General features: G+C 42.0%; 1 protein-coding gene across 1 annotated transcript; it reads right to left on the bottom strand.

Moving 5' to 3' along the window:
• Nucleotides 1-1240: 1240 nt before the first annotated feature.
• Nucleotides 1241-17528, bottom strand: rab1ba (zRAB1B, member RAS oncogene family a). Its single transcript, XM_080451245.1, has 6 exons — nt 17196-17528; nt 15401-15473; nt 12878-12973; nt 11580-11675; nt 9969-10100; nt 1241-5729 (listed from the first exon to the last, which is right to left on the bottom strand). The coding sequence occupies exons 1-6, from the start codon at nt 17207-17209 to the stop codon at nt 5535-5537; spliced, it is 606 nt and encodes a 201-aa protein (XP_080307371.1). The 5' UTR covers nt 17210-17528; the 3' UTR covers nt 1241-5534.
• Nucleotides 17529-17874: the final 346 nt, after the last annotated feature.

The raw sequence follows: 17874 nt of genomic DNA, 5'->3' as shown, positions 1-17874 counted from the left end.
TTGGAACGTTGCGGAGAAAAATTGCTGCGGTCGGAATTACCCTTTTACGCATGCCGGGGATGCTACATTAGCTGCATATATGACTGACAGATTGATGCAAATGTCATGCTAATGCATGTAGATTAGTTTACATCCAATGCTCCATCTGTCACGTTTAACAAACACCACAGAACAGTGTTTCCTTGGCCAGCCCTGTATGTACAGTATACAAAAGAAGTTCACTCTACTAATGCAGATACCTACTGTATGATGGGCCAAGATAATAGAGAAGATATTTCTCTGGTTATATCTCTTGCTGCAGACTCTATGCAGAAGGCAGCTGCAGCACTAAGCAGTCTGCCTGCAGTGTTTTTTTATATCGGCTAGCTTCCAAAAGCAGACCCTGCACATTCCTGGCCACAGCACAAATGCTCCCCCTAAGCCATTATTCACTGCAAATTATCCCCCGTCTATTGAAATTAGGATATTTCCATTCAATACATTATGCATTTGATGCATCATGAGCGCGGTGCACCTTGGGCTGATCCGTTTGGGGCACATGTTTATTTATGGGTCCGCAGGGAGAGGCAGAGAGACAAATCAAGGGCACCCACTATGTGGCTGACAGGCAGCAAAGATGATACTGGAGTTGTGCATTTCCCCTGGTGATGGAGGCAGGAGAGCTACTGGCCTCCTGTGGGCATCCTTTCACAATGTACTCTCTCTCTCTCTGTGTGTGTGTGTGTGTGTGTGTGTGTGTGTGTGTGTGTGTGTGTGTGTGTGTGTGTGTGTGTGTGTGTGTGTGTGTGTGTGTGTGTGTGTGTGTGAGCTAGGGCTGGACAACAAAACATTGTGATGCGCAGAGAGCTTGTAGATCGGCTACATTAGCTAAGCATGTATAGCATTAAAGTAGTATAAAATAGGGCCTGAGTGACTAAAACCAGTAAGAGAACTTTTGCCACATCACAATACTCCAAAATCCCAGGCGATATCTCGTCTCATTATCCTAATATCAATATAGGCTAATATAGCCCAGTCCTAGTGTGAGCATTCAATAGAGCAGTGGTTCTCAACCTGCGGGTTTGGGAGGTCCCTCCCCAGATGACAGTGAAGTGACAATTTAAGTAACCTTTTTAATACCAAAAAAAGAAAGCAAAGAAAAATTACTGCATCAAAGGTAATCAACAAACTATACTAAAAAACGGCCTGAAAAGGTTGAGAACCACTGCAATAGAGTAAAAAATGACTAGGTCACACATGATGACATTGATCTTTTTCATCATTTTATTATATATATATTTATAATATGTACAGAAAAAAAACATTGTGATCAAACTCAGCAGTGAGACAGAGCACCAAAGTGAACAAAGCTGAAACAGAAGAAACGTAGCAGGTGACAGGCTCAAGGTCCTGCCTGGTGCTCGATACTGACAAACATTTGTGTTTGTGTCTTTATGAAGCCATTGAAAAGCAACAAAAAGCAAAAATTTTGTGCAAATGAGGTGGAAAATACCCCTTTTACCAAATTAGTACAAAAAGGGGGTGTGAAAAGAAAAGAGACAGTGAAGTTCCATCATAAACACATTCATAAGTTAAGCCCCGCCCCTTAGTCCTGTAGCCCCACCCCCGCTTGCACTGGATGCCCCTCCCACTGAAAGCTAATAATCCCAAATCCTGTTATCCTTCGATGGACCGGACACAATATTACCACAGTATAGTATGCAATTAATATATTAAAATCAGTAGAATATCAAGACTTCTTCAAAGAAAGAACATTCATAATAAATCAAAGAACAAAAAGGGGACTCACACTTGTCGTGGTGTGAAACATCTTTTAAGTATGTAGTATGTCTTTGTGTGACGTGAGTGTGTGGTGTTTTCCAAACAACTGCTTCATTTGTATGCACTCAAGTGAGACAGAGGGAATGCCGGACTGTCGGCAGGTTTCAAAAAAAGCACAGGAATGTTACACACACAGGCCTTGCCCACCACCCTGATCCGTGATAACTCAAAACCTATCCAACCCCAGCCCTCAAACACACACACGCACACACACATACATACAGTGCACACACACACTTTTACTGCTGTTCCCTCCCCTTCCGATGTCAGTCAGCTGAGAACTTGGGCCTAACAAATTCCAATTCTACACAACCGGTAACAAACAGCATTCCAGCAGTCTCACATCACAGGGTTGAAAAACTCAGATTAGACCACATCTCTGTAGAGCTACGTCGACACAAAGAGCAACACGCTAACAAGTATAGTGCTAAAACAGCTTTATCTATCACCGTCACACTGATATGATCGCAATCAATTTATGTCACAATTTTACTGTACTGATAAACAGACTTCTCTGTGACAGCAGAGACAACTTTCTGGGTCATGGGTCATTCAAACATGTTTTTCATTCGTTTTTTACTGGGCAGCTAATGCACAGAAGATGGCAAACATCCATCTATATTCACTTGATGTCTCACTTTTTCAGAGGCTGGAATTGCATTTGGGCGACCGCAAGAAATGCCTCGCTAGTGCCTGAGATGGCGAGTGTACCCGAAATGCTGAAACTTCTGTTTCTCTTTGCAGAGAGAGCCAACCTAACCATGAACACACCCACAAGGGGGCTCCCTTATCTGCATGAAGGGCCTGGTCAAGGAGAAACCTGTGGAACTAATCAAGTGATATGTAGATTAGCTGGAGGCGGTGAATGGGAGTTCATATCCGGTCTATAAATCAAGACCAGTCAGTCCCAGCACCTCCAAGCGTTCTAAGACCAAGCATAGTATGGCCCAATCAAACAGACTTATATGAATGAGCAAAAAAAAAAACACCATGAGTCCTAACTCGTTTTCCAATTAAACCAAGATGGCTTACCTAAGGCTGTGATGCTACTTGACCGAGAGTGTATTCACATCTATTAAATGTTAAGTTCGCTACAGGAATAGGATCATCATACAAATCTGCAGATCAAGGGCAACACCATTTGCCATCAAGGTTTTGGGGAAGTGGCGAGCGTAGCAGCTTTTTCAGTGTGGCCACGGCTTTCCCTCCACATTCGTGCCAGCTTCCATAGGAACGCCGTTGAGAAATAATGGGCGATTTATACTTGGCCGATCTACAAGCTCACAACGTGTCACGCTTTGTGGGCTTGTAGATCTGTTATTTTCGTTGCGTGACACTGGCGCACGACCAAGTATAAAACAGGCATAACACGCTGCCATGAGAAACAAAGGACAGGCCAGAATGCCTCTAGGCAGGGAGGGGTGGGGAAGACGGCGCTTATAGCGCACAATCTCAAAACGCCATCCTTATCTTCCGCCATCGATGACACCTGAAGAAACATTCTGACATCGCCACACAGGCCTAGCGACAAATGTTGTGGCTAAATTATAAACTAGGGCTTAACTGTCACATTCAGTCTTGAAGGACAAAACTCATTGGAGCCTGAGGTGGCCATCGAGACCTGTATAAAAAAAGGCAAAAGAAAGCATTGACATAGCTACGGTTATCTCCACTGGACCAGGACAGCCAGGTACCAGAAAATCATGGGGGACGTAATGGGACGATGAAAAGGGTGCCTTGGGACATGAATAGGCAAAGGAGGCACGTGACACGCACGTGTGACCGACCACTGACAGGCTTAAGTGAGGTGCCTGATGTCAGTGGCAAGGCAGGGGACAGAACAGCAGCTTTAAGAGACAACCCCCCCAATACTCTAACTACCCCGGTGCTTCTGCAAGCGAGCACAACCGTCCCAAAACTGATCTACTTCCTAAACCCAGTCGGTCACATATACTTCAGAGCGTCAAGCAATTTGTACAAGCCATCTCGATTAGAAAAACAGAAACAAACAAAACAAGCAAACAAAAATCAATGAGGAAATACAAAAAATAATAAAACCATAATAAAACAACAGTAATTGCAATAGTCTACCGAGTTGAATGCAGAATATTGCCAATTGCTCTTGTTTGTATAAGTCAAAGTGAGTATGTCATTGCCCCAACCCTTGTCTTTCATCAGTGTGTGTGTCACGTTCAACCCTCAAACTGTATTATATAGTGTCATACTATGATATCATGACCTAACCGTACTGTACCATTTTAAGTTAAAATGTTTTCTTTCCTAGCTTGACAAAGTGATGAGAAACGCCATGTATTAAAGCACTGCGCCCCATGGCTTCATCCAGATCCCCACCAGCTCTGCATGGGAAATTAATGAAGTACAGGGAAAGAGAGTTGGAGGGAGTCCAAATTTAACCGGAAACCTGTTTGTACTTCGACGAGCTGTGGCTTTAGTCGCTGCTTCCACTGTCAAACAAGGCCTTTTTTTCTTAACTAGTTGGTGTATGTGTGTGTGTGTGTTAAGTGTCCCTCCCACAACCTATATTTGTTGATGTAATGCTTTAGTCAGGAGAGAATGCGGGGGGAGGAAATGGAAAGAGGCGTAGTGAACGGACAACCCCCCTTCATCCTCATCAATAAATGACAGCGGTGAGTCACCGCTCTGTGTTGGTTGGGTGCCACGAGCCCCCACACACTGCCAATGCTGCTAAGTGAATGAACACAGCTCTTACTACTGCACGGCGCACACATTGGCTTTGAAGGAATACACACACACACACACACACACAGTCACGTGTAAGAGTGTGTGAGTGTGTGTGTGTGGTCAAGTGTGTTGAGGGGCAGATTATTCTAGGGCTCGGGCAGTTGTGATGGTGGTGGATGAAATGGAAACGCCATTTGACCTTCAAGTGTCACGCAAAACGGCTCAAATCTTTTATAACCCCAACCCCCACACCTCCCTCAACCCATGTTCACTTTCATACACGCTGTGCGAGTGGGAGTGGATGATGACCTAGACAGATTCCAAACCTAATCTTCCCATCGCCTCATGTTCCTCTCTGAATCAATACCAATCTCTCCCGCATATGTTTACTTTTCATCTTCTCTGCAAGGAGGAAAAAGTTGCCTTGACCCCCTCCTCCCTTTCCCCCTTTGTCGCCTATGTGTAGCTTTCTCTCGCCTTTCAAAAGGAGATCCATGACCTCTCAATTAACCACTTGAACCCTAGCGTCCCTATTCTGGGCACGTTATAATAAGCGAACATTTAATGAAAATAGCCAATCTACAAGCTTGCAACACGATGCGTTGTGAGTTTGTAGATTGGCTATTTCCAAAGGGATTTGGTGTAGAGGGAAAAAGGGAGGGGGCCTAATATGGACCCCTTGGGGAAAGTATATAGGGTTTAAGTGGTTAACCTCCCTCGGTGCCCCACCTCTCCTCTGATCTGTCCTCTGAGCTTCGTCGTCTACTTCTCACGTAATCCGCATCCCTCCATCTTGACCCCATTATGTTCTCCGTTGGCAGAAAGATGGGGGGAAGGGGGTACAAGGTGTATGTATGCATGTAGGAATAGTGGGTTGGGGTTTAAAGACAAGGGAAAAAGGGGTGGGTAGGGGAGTCGAGGCGAGGCTGAACCCAGGTCGGCGGTGGTGGTAAGTAGGAGCAAGGAGAGGGGGGTGCGGGGCGGGGGGGGCATGGCTCCTAGCAGGGTCCTTAGCAGCACCCCCCACCGGACTGCCTGACGGGGGTGCTCTCGATCTTCAGGTTGGGCTTGTCTCCTCCGGCCGTGGCCCCAGGCCCCATGCGCTTCTTGATCTCTGCGGCCATGGTCATGAAGGCCTGCTCCACGTTGGTGGCGTTCTTGGCGCTCGTTTCCAGGAAGGGGATGGCCAGCGAGTCGGCAAACTCCTGGACAGTGGCAGACAGAGGGAATGGGGGGGGTCAATGTCGGCCTGCACTTTACTAGGCCAGTAGAGCTGGTAATGTCATGTCACTAAATGTTTTTTATCAAAACTCCCTTTATTTGAACCGATTTTATGTCTTTGTCTACTGGGATCAGACTTCTCAACAACAAATATTCAAGTGTCAGCAACAAACATATGGAGAAGAAATGATTTTGGTGAGTTATTTAAGCAATAATTCCCTCAGGGCCATGGTATAGTGATTATGTCACATCTAAGGGGCATTGTGGCAACACCTTTAGCTGTGATGATAATATGATGATAATATATTTACAGCATACCATGTACAGAGTTATTGCTTTTATAAAACATTATAGAAATCCCAGTTAAATGTGTGTTTCGTAACTTTCGTTACAATTATAATTTCTACATAAGTTGCCCCCCCCCTCTCCCAGACTGCCTGCATAAACAAGGCGGATGCTATTCAACAATTAAATAAAAAATGTTCCTTCAAGATGGCCTGTCTCCTCTTTGTGCAGCTCTGCTTGTCGGCCTTTGTTGATTCTGACACCGACATATAAATCTTGCAAAATGTAATTCTGACGACCCATTCCGTTTGCCAATGATGTCATTTCATTTTATTTTTTTCCCAAGTTCAATCTTTGTATGTTACTCCGCTTTGCCTCTGAACCACCTGGCACTAAAACGATGTCCACCAAGTGGTTACCTCTCAAAGTACCCTGAGACCTTAATGAACTAGTACTTTTGCACCTTTGGAATGGAACGAGTTACAAGACCAGAAATACCCTGGTTTCCTGGTCTTTTCTGTAGACTGGGTCCCCATAGAATACAATAGTTATGCTGGACTTGTAATCAAGTACTGTAAATAATATACATTACGTAGCCTAATGTATATTCTTGGTAGTGTCGAGTTGGTGTGGGCTGATCCTGCACCCTCGCATCATGATCATGTATTTTATGTTGCTATGCACTTATCGTTGCTGATGACTTGGCAAGGTCAACCTTGAGACAGAGATCTAGCGTCTCAAAGGGACTTCCTGGTTTAACACATTAAAACCGGGAAAGCATCCGTGTCATTTTAGATTTGTTGCGTTGGCTATTCAAAAACAGCAGATCTACAAGCTCACTGTGAGCTTGTACATCTGCTTGTACATCTGCTTTTTTTATTATTGTTTTTTACAAATCTTGAAAGTGTGAGAACTAAAATAAGAAATACTAATCTTTCTGCAGCTCTGCGTGTCATCGTTCTAAGGCGCTTTTTTCCCCCAGAGACATACATTGCTTTATCCACTCCTCCATAAAACTTTCTGAACAGGGCTTAAGTGGTTAAATTACATGTGGATTATACCTTCACCTACACAGTTTGCGGTCTTCAAGGACCAGTTCAATTCATTCTTGCTGACGGACTCAATAGTTTTAGGAATGCGAGTGTGACATTATAGGCTGTTATTTAGAGGAATTATCATTTAAAGACAGTGCCTTAAACCATTAAAACCGGGGAAGCATCTGTGTCATTTTTGATTAGCACGTTGCCCAATCAAAAATAGCAGATATAAAAGCTCACACTGCAAGCTTGTACATCTGCTATTTAAAAAAAATATCGGCCTCAGGTCTTAACGCATTCACCGCCAATAGGGAGAATTCTCCCTATTGCAAATCCACCTTTTCACCGCCAATAGGGAGAATTCTCCCTTTTGTATAATTTTTTTTTATTTTGTTTTTGAATTTCTAAAATGTTTCTCTAATTTTTGAGTATTCAATTTTTTTCGTTATTCACAACGAATTAGGAGATATATAAAAAATAAAATAAAAAAATCCATTCACTTCAATGTTAAAAAACAAACAGACAAATAATTCAATTTTTTTCTATAAAACATCATTAAAATGGCTGGCAGAGGGTGAGTACATTATGAATAAACTTTGGCAGTCAATGTGTATGCATTGCAGATTCACAGCATGTCATTGTAATCACAGAGGTAAACAGAACATCAGCAACCATTTCAAATAGATTTTCTCGCACACTCATATATAAACATTAAGCACCCAAGTAGTTTTCATTGTTGTGACAAAAAGGAGAAAAAAAGACCAGCTGAGAAATGAAACGAGTAACTCTCAAAAGCAACGGTTGCATTGCAACTGAAATACAACAGAAAGGCAAAACCCTGCAATGCAGTACATGGTGCAGGATTTGCGCTATTATTATTATTTGTCCTTTGTTTTACATAAACGCTTAACTTACTTTGTGCTCATTTTAAATAATACATGAATAACTTAATGTCCTTAAACAATATAAGAAGGTGCCTTTCGTGTGTGGTAGTCAAGATGAAAGCTGAGGTTGCGTTGGCTTATTTTGCTTTTGGTTTTAAGGCAAGTTGTGTTTTTTTTAATCGAGAATTCAACATTACGTATGGTACCACACCAAGACAAATATCACAACAGCAATATCTCTTTTTCATCCACTTAAAGAGACGATATTCCAACCATTACTTCAAATCAATTGCGTAAGTAACCTAATGAACATCTACAACAGTCAAAACATCCCGCAAACGTAAATGCATCAAACGCTGGATAATTTAAATGTGTCAAATGTTGTACTTGCCAGTAAACAGATTGAATTTGAAAACCACAACCACTTACTTCCTGCCCTCTCTCTCTCTCTGGGCGAGATAAATCTATTAATTTATCACACCTCAAAATTTCACTTCACTTCATTTATAAGCTCTAAAATGCTGGTCTGGAAATTATTTTTTATTACTGACTGTCGATCCAGATGGTAATACAATTGACAGGGGCCTTAACAGTTTGCTGAATAACAGCAAACAGTAGTAATAATCACAAATTGTGTTGATTTGAAGGTTTTCTTTTCTTTTTTTTTTACAGGCATTCCCCCAGTAATACAAATCCTGCAGGGCTTTTATTGGAGCAAACAGAGAACAGTACAGAATGGCTGCTGTAAATGACAACCATACTGCTGTAGAAATGAATGACTATAACTACATTCAGGTTTCATTATGTTGAAGGAGCGAGGGATATTTATTTGAGCTGGAATAGTGCAACTAACTATAGCAGAGGCCGAGACCAGCACAGAAGGTAATGCAGAAAATCTGCCATCGCTTTGTGGATTGGTTACTTATGCTTACTTTGCATTGGACTTCTGAGGAATTTGGTGTCATGTCAGGGACCATTTCAACCTGCTGGGATGCCATAAGCTTGCTGTGGAGTTTCCCACATAGAAGAACAAGGTTCTGGAATTTCACTTATCACAACATAAACATGTGTTTGGAGTGATGCGTTTACCTATGTGGTGACTTTCTCTCATCTTACATGTTTAGATTTGAGTGTAAAGGGTCATGTAGAATTACTTAGGCCCCTATTCTGTTTAGGACAGTGCCTTGAGAGATTAGGTGGCCTAATCGTTGCAGGAACAGTCCAATACAAAGGTTAAAAGGACCAGTCCCTATAATTGACAGCAAGACTCCTGTCAAAGTGTCTTAACTCATTCAGTGCCAAAAATATTTCTGGCTATATCACTCCTGTGCCAAGGCCAAAAATCTTCAGCAGCAAATCTTCAAATCATCATATCTTGGGTTCTGAACCATCTTTTTTTTACTCATTTCTATATTGGTATTAAGACTTCTATTAATATCTACTTGTGATCAATATTCTGATCCTCACTCCTTTTGACACCTGGATTTCAGGTGTCAATAGCTGAGGTATTCAAAACGTTTAATATTTAACCATTTTCATAAAACAAACACTGAACAGCTATATGAACTGAACTTGATTAATACAATTACGTTGAATGGCAATCTCTGGTGTCTGCAACTAATTGTGTGCGTGTTACAATGGGGATTTATAGGGTGTGTAGGGAAGAGGGTGGTTTGAACCACGAGCACTTCTTAAGCAGCCTTATGTAGTGGTTAGGCTACTGGTTACTGAACATTTTGTCAGGTGAAACTCCTGGCTGGCACCCCGGACAATTGTGCATTCGGCCAAACCGTTACAGCGTGTCACATTTTACAATGGCGCAATAACGACTAAATGTTGCAGTCCTCTCTCTGGGCATTACAGTACGTCCTTCATCATTTGTGTTATTGTATTTTATAATATTTTAGAACGTACTTTATGCATTGTTTTATTGCATCAACGTTTTCAGTTTGTCGTTTTTGAAAAGTGTTATACAAATAAATGAAGTAACTATAATTATTATTATTATTATGTGTACCTTGGCTGTTGTGTAGTCCACTACTTTCTTGGTGGTGAGGTCACACTTGTTGCCCACCAGCAGTTTGTTGACATTCTCACTGGCATAGCGGTCAATCTCTTGGAGCCACTGCTTCACGTTGTTATAGGACTCCTATGCAGTGACACAGAGCAATACAATAAGTTTAGGGGTAAAGCTGTGTCACATGCTTGTGAGTTCGTGCAGTTAGCTGACATGATCTGTTGAATGACCATGACCGCTGTACCTTAAAAATAAGACTTGATGAAACCTCGGCATGTTTTTGAACTATCCACAGCCCACCTCTGGTAGAAGAGTGGTGCCATAATAATGGGCATTAGTGGAGACCAATTAAGGTAAAAAATGCACCTCTTTTAAAAATATGTATTGACAATGCAGAGTTAAAATAATCACACAAAAAAAATACAATAATTGTATTTGAAGGTGCAGAGTTAATCAGCTATTGCAGAGAGGCAGAGAGTATTCATATTCAAGCTGCAGACTCTCTCCTCCAATCACTAGTCCACATCTCTTAGCTTTCTACAGCGCACACTTCAAAAGTGGTGAATTATTCTTAGGAATGCAAAGCCTGCTGGGGAAATAAATATACAGAATTCACTTTCTAGTAAAATAGTTTTCCTCCTGAATGCAGGGAGAAAGACTTAATAAAGTGTGAGTGACAGAGCAGAAGGACAATGCACACATTGTTTCAGTGTCATTCAATCCCGTTCTTACAAGCTAACAACGTACAGAGTCTGCCAGTCTCTTCAAGCTCTCTGACAGCTGAGCTGACGTTACACTGCCATTCCTTTTTAGACGATTCACCATCACACTAGGGCTGGGCAATTAAGACCGATATTTAGAACGAATAACAAACCTAATCTTACTCATGCAGGTTAATTGAATAATCAAGAGTTTCTCTTTCTTATTATATATCAATGAATCGACACAAACAAATTATATATTTTTTATGTAATTGACTAAAACACAAATTGCAGAATTAGCCATCTACAAGCTCACAATACATTGTGATCTTGTAGATCTGCTATTTTCACAATTCATTTGAAGTCATATTACCCAGCCCAAAAAAAGCATGATGCCAGCTTCATTGAACAGGATGCTGGACAATGAGAGGAATGACGAAGGCATTGGAATGACACATGACACTGCCAGGTCTTCTGTGGTATGTGTCAGTGTATTCACTGAGCCATAGCAGTGCTTCAACATTGTCTTGTTTCCCCCCCTTTAATTCAAAACCTTTAAACCCTTCCCAAGTTCCCATTAATAACTATGCAAACACTATGATGACTCAATAGGTTAAGTAACAGAAAAGGACAAAGATGGACTGTATGGTCGGTCACCACTCACCAGAGTCAGACATCCACAAATGTATCCCCAATATTTTCTGCAATTATTTGATGTTTTGGTAGGTCAAGTTAATAACCTGTCATTACACTACAGCTTCAGAGACAACTTCTGGTGAAAACAAATGCAATGTAAATGTATACATGTGTGACTTTAAGAGCCCCCCAAAATGTATCAAATTCCATGAGATATCAGACAGGACGGAAAACTACCAAAACAAATGCATGCTAGCATTTAGCATGAACTCACCTGATCTGTAACATCATATACAACAATGATGCCGTGGGCTCCACGGTAGTAGCTGGAGGTGATTGTGCGAAACCTCTCTTGACCTGCAGTGTCCCACTGACAGTGAGACGGGCAGAGACACAGAATGGAGAGAGACAGAGAGAGACATGCAGGGAGGGGGGGAAACAGAGAGATAGGGAGAGAATGAGAGTGTGAGAGAACGGGACAGAGACGGACAAAAAAAGACAACAAAAAATTAAGTGTGGGAAAGCAGGGACAGGTTGGAAATCGAACATTAAACTGAACTAAACTAAACACAACTCGATTACAAACGATTACAAATTTGTGGTAATCAATTGATACCATCCTCTGCACGTGAGTGCTGGTTACCAGGACTTCTTTGTGTTATCCTTTTAGCCTAAATGTCTGACATTTCTGACAAATAAAGTATTCAATCAATCAATCAAAGCATAGCATGACCCCTTCTCAAAAAAACATCAGCAGAATCATTAACCACAAACATGAAGCCTAGCGTTCCTATTCCGGGGCGAATATTAGGCAAAAATAGATTATCTACAATGTTACATTGCGATGCGTTGTGAGCTCGTAGATCAGCTATTTTCAGCAAAGAGATTTGGTGTTGAGGGGAAAAAAGGTGCTGACTTACAGTAGCATAGAGCTCTGGGGGACCCCAGTCAACTAAGTACACTGGGTATAAGTGGCTAACCCCTGAAATCTAGACTTTTTGGCCTTGATGAACGGTTGTACCTGACATGCAGGGGCGAGCTGCTGTTCAGTCCAGTGTGTAAACACTGCAGTGACAGAACTAGGTTGGTACACCTAATTAAATGACAGCTTTGCGCGCAGAAAGCCAGGCCTGTTTAACGAGCTTCGTGTCTTTCCAGTGGCACGGCCTGTTCTCTTAACCAAAACGGTATCCAGTTACACCCACTGGTCTGTGACACACACACACACACACTGAGCCTACAGTATTTTGATAACAATAGGTGGATCTCAGCTCTGGCTGAGGAGGGACTTGGGAAGGTACTTGGCTACTTCCTGCCGAGCAAACGCTCTGAAGGAGGATGTTTTTAAAAAGAATGTTGATGACTGCGTGGGCATTTAGGAGGGGGCTCTGCATGCCTGTTTTACTGTTTTGTGTGTGTGTGTGTGTGTGTGTGTGTGTGTGTGTGTGTGTGTGTGTGTGTGTGTGTGTGTGTGTGTGTGTGTGTGTGTGTGTGTGTGTGTGTGTGTGTGTGTGTGTGTGTGTGTGTGTGTGTGTGTGTGTGTGTGTGTGTGGGGCATCTGTTCAGACTCACAATCTGCAATTTGATGGTCTTGCCATCCAGCTCGATGGTGCGGATCTTGAAATCAACTCCAATGGTGCTGATGTAGCTCTCTGTGTAGGTGTCATCCTGCAAATGAACGAACGAGGGAGGGAGGGACAGAGGGAGGGAGGAGGACAAAGCGAGGAAAATCAAATAAAGCTGGCTCCAGACCAATCCAAATCGGCCCGACTTTGGGCCGATTTGGCTTCGGGAAGCGTCGGCCAGTCGGTTAGGGGTCCGTCGGGGGGTCCGTCGGGACCTTTTCGGCCGACCCAGAGCCGACCGAACATGTTCAGCTTTTTAGCCGACTGGCAGAGCAGTGGCAGTGACAACAAAGGGCTGTCGGTGTTGCCAGATTATGTGAGAGAAACAAGCGACCATGTCTATGAAAACCTACATTCACTGTTTCTCGTTGTTGCTCCCAGAGAGAGAGAGAGATTGATTGATTTGACCTACTTTCGCGCAGTTTTGGTGTGCAACACAACCCTCGTTTAAGTGAATTGCTTTCACCTGCTGCTGCTGTGTGGAGCGCAGTGGTGGAAAAAGTACTCAAATGTTTTACTTAAGTAAAAGTATCAATACTGCAATGTAGAAGTACTTGAGTAAAAGTACAAAAGTATTGGTATCAAAATGTACTTAAAGTACCAAAAGTAAAAGTACTCAAATGTTTGAAAATAGCAGATCTACAAGCTCACAACGCGTCGCTTCGCGACGTGTTGTGAGCTTGTAGATCGGCTATTTTCAAATAGCCTAGGTATAAAATAGAGCTAAAGTGGTTACTGTATGTTTTATAATGTAATAATTTATATCTGCAAAGTAACTAATAACTAAAGTTTTCAAATAATTGTAGTGGTGTAAAAGTAGAATATTTTCCTCAGAGATGTATGGAGTAGAAGTAAAAGTACTGAAAATTAGAAATACTCCAGTAAAGTAAAAAATCCTCAAAAGTGTACTTAAGTACAGTACTTGAGTAAATGTACTTAGTTACTTTACATCACTGGCGGAGTGTGCGCTACAGGGCATATCTCCGCCAAGCCAGGGTGACCTACCCAGGCTCATGAAATTCATATGCAGGCATAGTAGCCAATTAGAATGAAATCTGCAAAAACGGACTCATATACTGATACAGAACCATATATTGGCTATATATTATGGCTGTCGGGTGGAAATCTTGTATGTTCCTTTTTTATTATTATTTAAAAACAATAAAAAATCGTGAAAAAAAAAAAAGCTGTAATTATTAATAATTAAGAAATACTATATTTTAAAGAGTGAAAAATCAACTAAAGTCATTATTAGTGCAAGTTCATTAACATTTCATTTGAATGAAAATTAATTGTGGGTAAAATACATTATGTGAATCTAATGTGATTAATGTGACCCCTACTTCAGTCAGTGAAGTCCAGGGCTGAATGTGACATATTGAGACCTATATAACTAAATATTGGTCATTTGCCAACACATTATTTTGTGAAATAAACGGGTTATATTTCACAGATAGTTATACTATTCTTATAATATATTAAAATACAATGATCCTTAACCTTCAAGTTAAATGCATTATTTCCGTGGACTTAAAAATCATTTTTGGACTTAAAAATCATTATTATTTTTTTGGATGGCCTTCCTGCCCTGGCAGGAAGACCGGGCAGGGCCTTTCCAAAAAATTACAACACCAAAGGCCAAGTGGCCTTGCCCCTAAAATGACGAAATTCCAGGCTTGAATGCAATAGATGTACTCTGAGTCTGTTACAAGTAAAAGTCCAGAATTCAACATTTACTTGAGTAAAAGTACTAAAGTATTGGTATAAAAATGTACTTAAAGTACCAAAAGTAAAAGTACAAAAATGTTTGAAAATAGCAGATCTACAAGCTCAGAACGCGTGCATCGCAACACGTTGTGAGCTTGTAGATCTGCTATTTTCAAATAGCTTATAGGTATAAAATAGGGCAAAAGAGGTTAATGTATGTTTCATAATGATTTATATCTGCAAAGTAACTAGTAACTAAACATTTCAAATAATTGTTGTGGAGTACAAGTATAGACAATTGGAAATACTCCAGTAAAGTAAAAGTACCTCAAAATTATACTTAAGTACAGTACTTGAGTAAATGTACTAGTTACTTTACACCACTGCACGTCAGTGAAGAAAAAACGCTGGGAACATCCCTAAGTGGCTTTGCAGGGAAACAAGCCCAAAGTCGCTTATAATAAGCAGACCTGGCAACGCTGGCACGCTAAAAGTCAAATTAGCACATGAATGGCCAGTCGGCTGACAGACTTAAATGGTAACTTTTGCCAACCGAATACCAGTCTGTTGCAGTCTGGAGTAGTCTGCAATAGTCTGGACGAGTCTGTTTGGTGCGGAGTTGCCTTTAGACACAGTGGAGCTAAGAACAGGCTGAGAGGAAGACTAGACTTTATATCAAGGGGCTGAATCTCAAGCTGCTACTTTAATGGAAAAAAGCCAGAGTTGTTGTAGAGCTGAGATCAATGGTTCAATGTTTACTTACAGCAAACCGAAGCAGGAGACAGGACTTCCCTACACCAGAGTCTCCAATGAGCAGGAGCTTGAACAGGTAGTCACTGAAATAAAAACAATGGAGGTTAGACCCAGGACCGGACATGTTCTTACCTCTCTAACACATACTATATCTCAGCTTAAAAGTCTGTGGTGCGTGTCCACACACTCTGAGATGTTGACTGCAGCCATGAGACACAGGCCAAATATATATATAAAATCACAGTCACACTCACAGATGTGTGGAAATGTTTTGGTGTTGTTGACCTGTGTTCTACAATGCAAAACAACATCACATGTGGGGTTTTTTTGTACACAGACTGGATCATGGACAGGTGTTGTTGCATTGCATTGCTCAATCCCCGTTCCAACTCCCATGTCACCAGAAACCAAGGCATGCCATGTATTGCAGCCTGACATTGCTTATGTACGCTGTCTATCCGATATGGTGTCACAAACATTGCATGTAGCCGGTTATGTTGCAATGACCCAGGCCCTGACTGCGCATGAGCAGGACTTGTTGGGATCATGTGAGTTGATGGGTACTTGTCTGTGATAATGAATAAAATATACTTTGTTGGAGAAACTGAACTGAACAATGACCATTATGCAGATCCTGTCAGCTACCTGTAACTACTCTGGTGTTTGAACAACACATGTCACGTGACCATGTTTTCTTTAAGCCTATTGCTGCAAAAGACGTGATAACCCCTGATACAATATGTAGTACCCATACAATATAGTGGAAATGACCATAATACATTGATACATTAACATAGAAACAGAAACATCGACGGTCAAGGGGTTGTTAAAGGTTTTAGCCAGATAAACAGAGCAAATAACATTTGATGCCTGTGCCGGCGTTACACTCAAATCAGAGTCCTATCAAATTGTGTGACCCCAGAGGAAGCTATCTAGTAGTGATTTCAGCCAATTAAGTTAATGTTTAATGTTGGACGACAGCTGGCAGGTCATTTGAAATGATTTGGTTGGTGGTTTGCTATCGTTTGTTGCAACGCTGAGTTTACACTCAGCTCATTTAAACAGATGCCACTTGTGGAAAACGGTGACTCGTTTCCCAGTTAGGTCAGGTTACAAAAGGCCCAAATGGCTTTTGTTTTTACCTGCTGTGTGAAACAGCTTGATGTCATTAAGTGGGTGCAGTAGGAACATAACATAACTGTCGGTTGACCTAAAACACAGGCGAAATCCCTAATCCCAAGCCAAAATACACCGAAATGATAAACAGTGACCGTGGAGGAGTCAGAATTCAACGGGTCACCGATTTCGGCGCAACACCGGTGTGACGTTTCAGCGAGCAGGGGATCCGGTGACAGTCAGCCAGCCTGTCTTCTCATTTTCACGGCTAATAAACAGGAGCCATCATCCCACATCTGTCGGGTGTCGGGCTGCCATATCAACTATATAGCCCGACGACACCGTCCCTCCCGGGGGGTCACGTCCTCACACAGGTCCCCGGACCCCCGGTGCGACAATTTAGAGCCATGATGAAGATGAAATACATCAAATAAACACGTCTGTTGGGTTGTTGTTTTTTTTACACACAAGTCAGGAGGACAGCACGTCAGCTGACGTCCAGAGGGGGCGCAGTTTGACCAACGACGGTGTCGCTTGCTGCCCCAAAGAAAGAGCAGATCTACAAGCTCACAACGCGTCGCAGAGCAACGCGATGTTAGCTTGTAGATCTGCTCTTTTTTGGGGGGGGGGGCACCCAGCTCTCGCGAGATGTGTTTGCCTTGTTTGTTACAAAGACTGTTTTTACTCACTATTCGGGATTCATGGTTGTTTTGACTGTTTGTTTGTTGTCTCGAGCGTTCCTTCCAGATGACTTGTAGATCTGTTATTTATCCTCCGTTGGTTTCACACCGTATCCTTTCCTTGGCCGCCCCCTCTGCTCCTTCCTTCCCTTACGTCCTTTCTGTCCTACCGCCGGGTAAAATCAATATATATCTATATTATAGACTGAGCGGACATTCCTAAATGATTCCCTCGGATTTAAAATGTATTTTTTAAGTGTGTCCTTTTCCCCTTTCCTTTTACTTCTTCCCTTTCTAGTGTCCGCTCCTCCTCGACCAGCAGAACGTACAAAGATGGCTGCGCAGGTGCGGCAGTGACATCAAATGACGTGGCAGCGCTACGGACGAATCTAGAAGTTAGTGGGATGACGGGAGTTGTAGTTTATTCTAAAGGGTGGGCGAGGCGACAGTAGAGGCAGAGCAGTTGTAGTTCTCAAACAAACTGACTGACTGTCAGTGGTTGAACCGTTGAAGTACTCATGTTTTTTACAATGCTGCAATGTAGAAATACAAGTAAAAGTCTGGTGTTCAAAATTTACTTGAGTAAGAGTACCATAAAAATGTACTAAAGTTAATGTACCAAAAGTAAAAGTACTCATTATGCAGAAATGTTCCGTTCAAGTTTTCTAAGTCCAGGTGTGCCTTGTGA

This window comes from Gymnoscopelus braueri, assembly GCF_963280865.1.
Source record: "Gymnoscopelus braueri genome assembly, chromosome: 15".
Taxonomy (NCBI): Eukaryota; Metazoa; Chordata; class Actinopteri; order Myctophiformes; family Myctophidae; genus Gymnoscopelus; species Gymnoscopelus braueri.
This window is presented reverse-complemented; position numbering and strand designations above follow the sequence as displayed.

What these genes read in the sequence shown, in the direction of transcription:
- rab1ba (XM_080451245.1), bottom strand. An exon ending in GTCTCCTGCTTCGGTTTGCT is followed by an intron (nt 12,974 to 15,400) that starts GTAAGTAAACAT and finishes GTTCATTTGCAG; the next exon opens with GATGACACCTACACAGAGAG. An exon ending in TATATGATGTTACAGATCAG is followed by an intron (nt 10,101 to 11,579) that starts GTGAGTTCATGC and finishes GTCACTGCATAG; the next exon opens with GAGTCCTATAACAACGTGAA.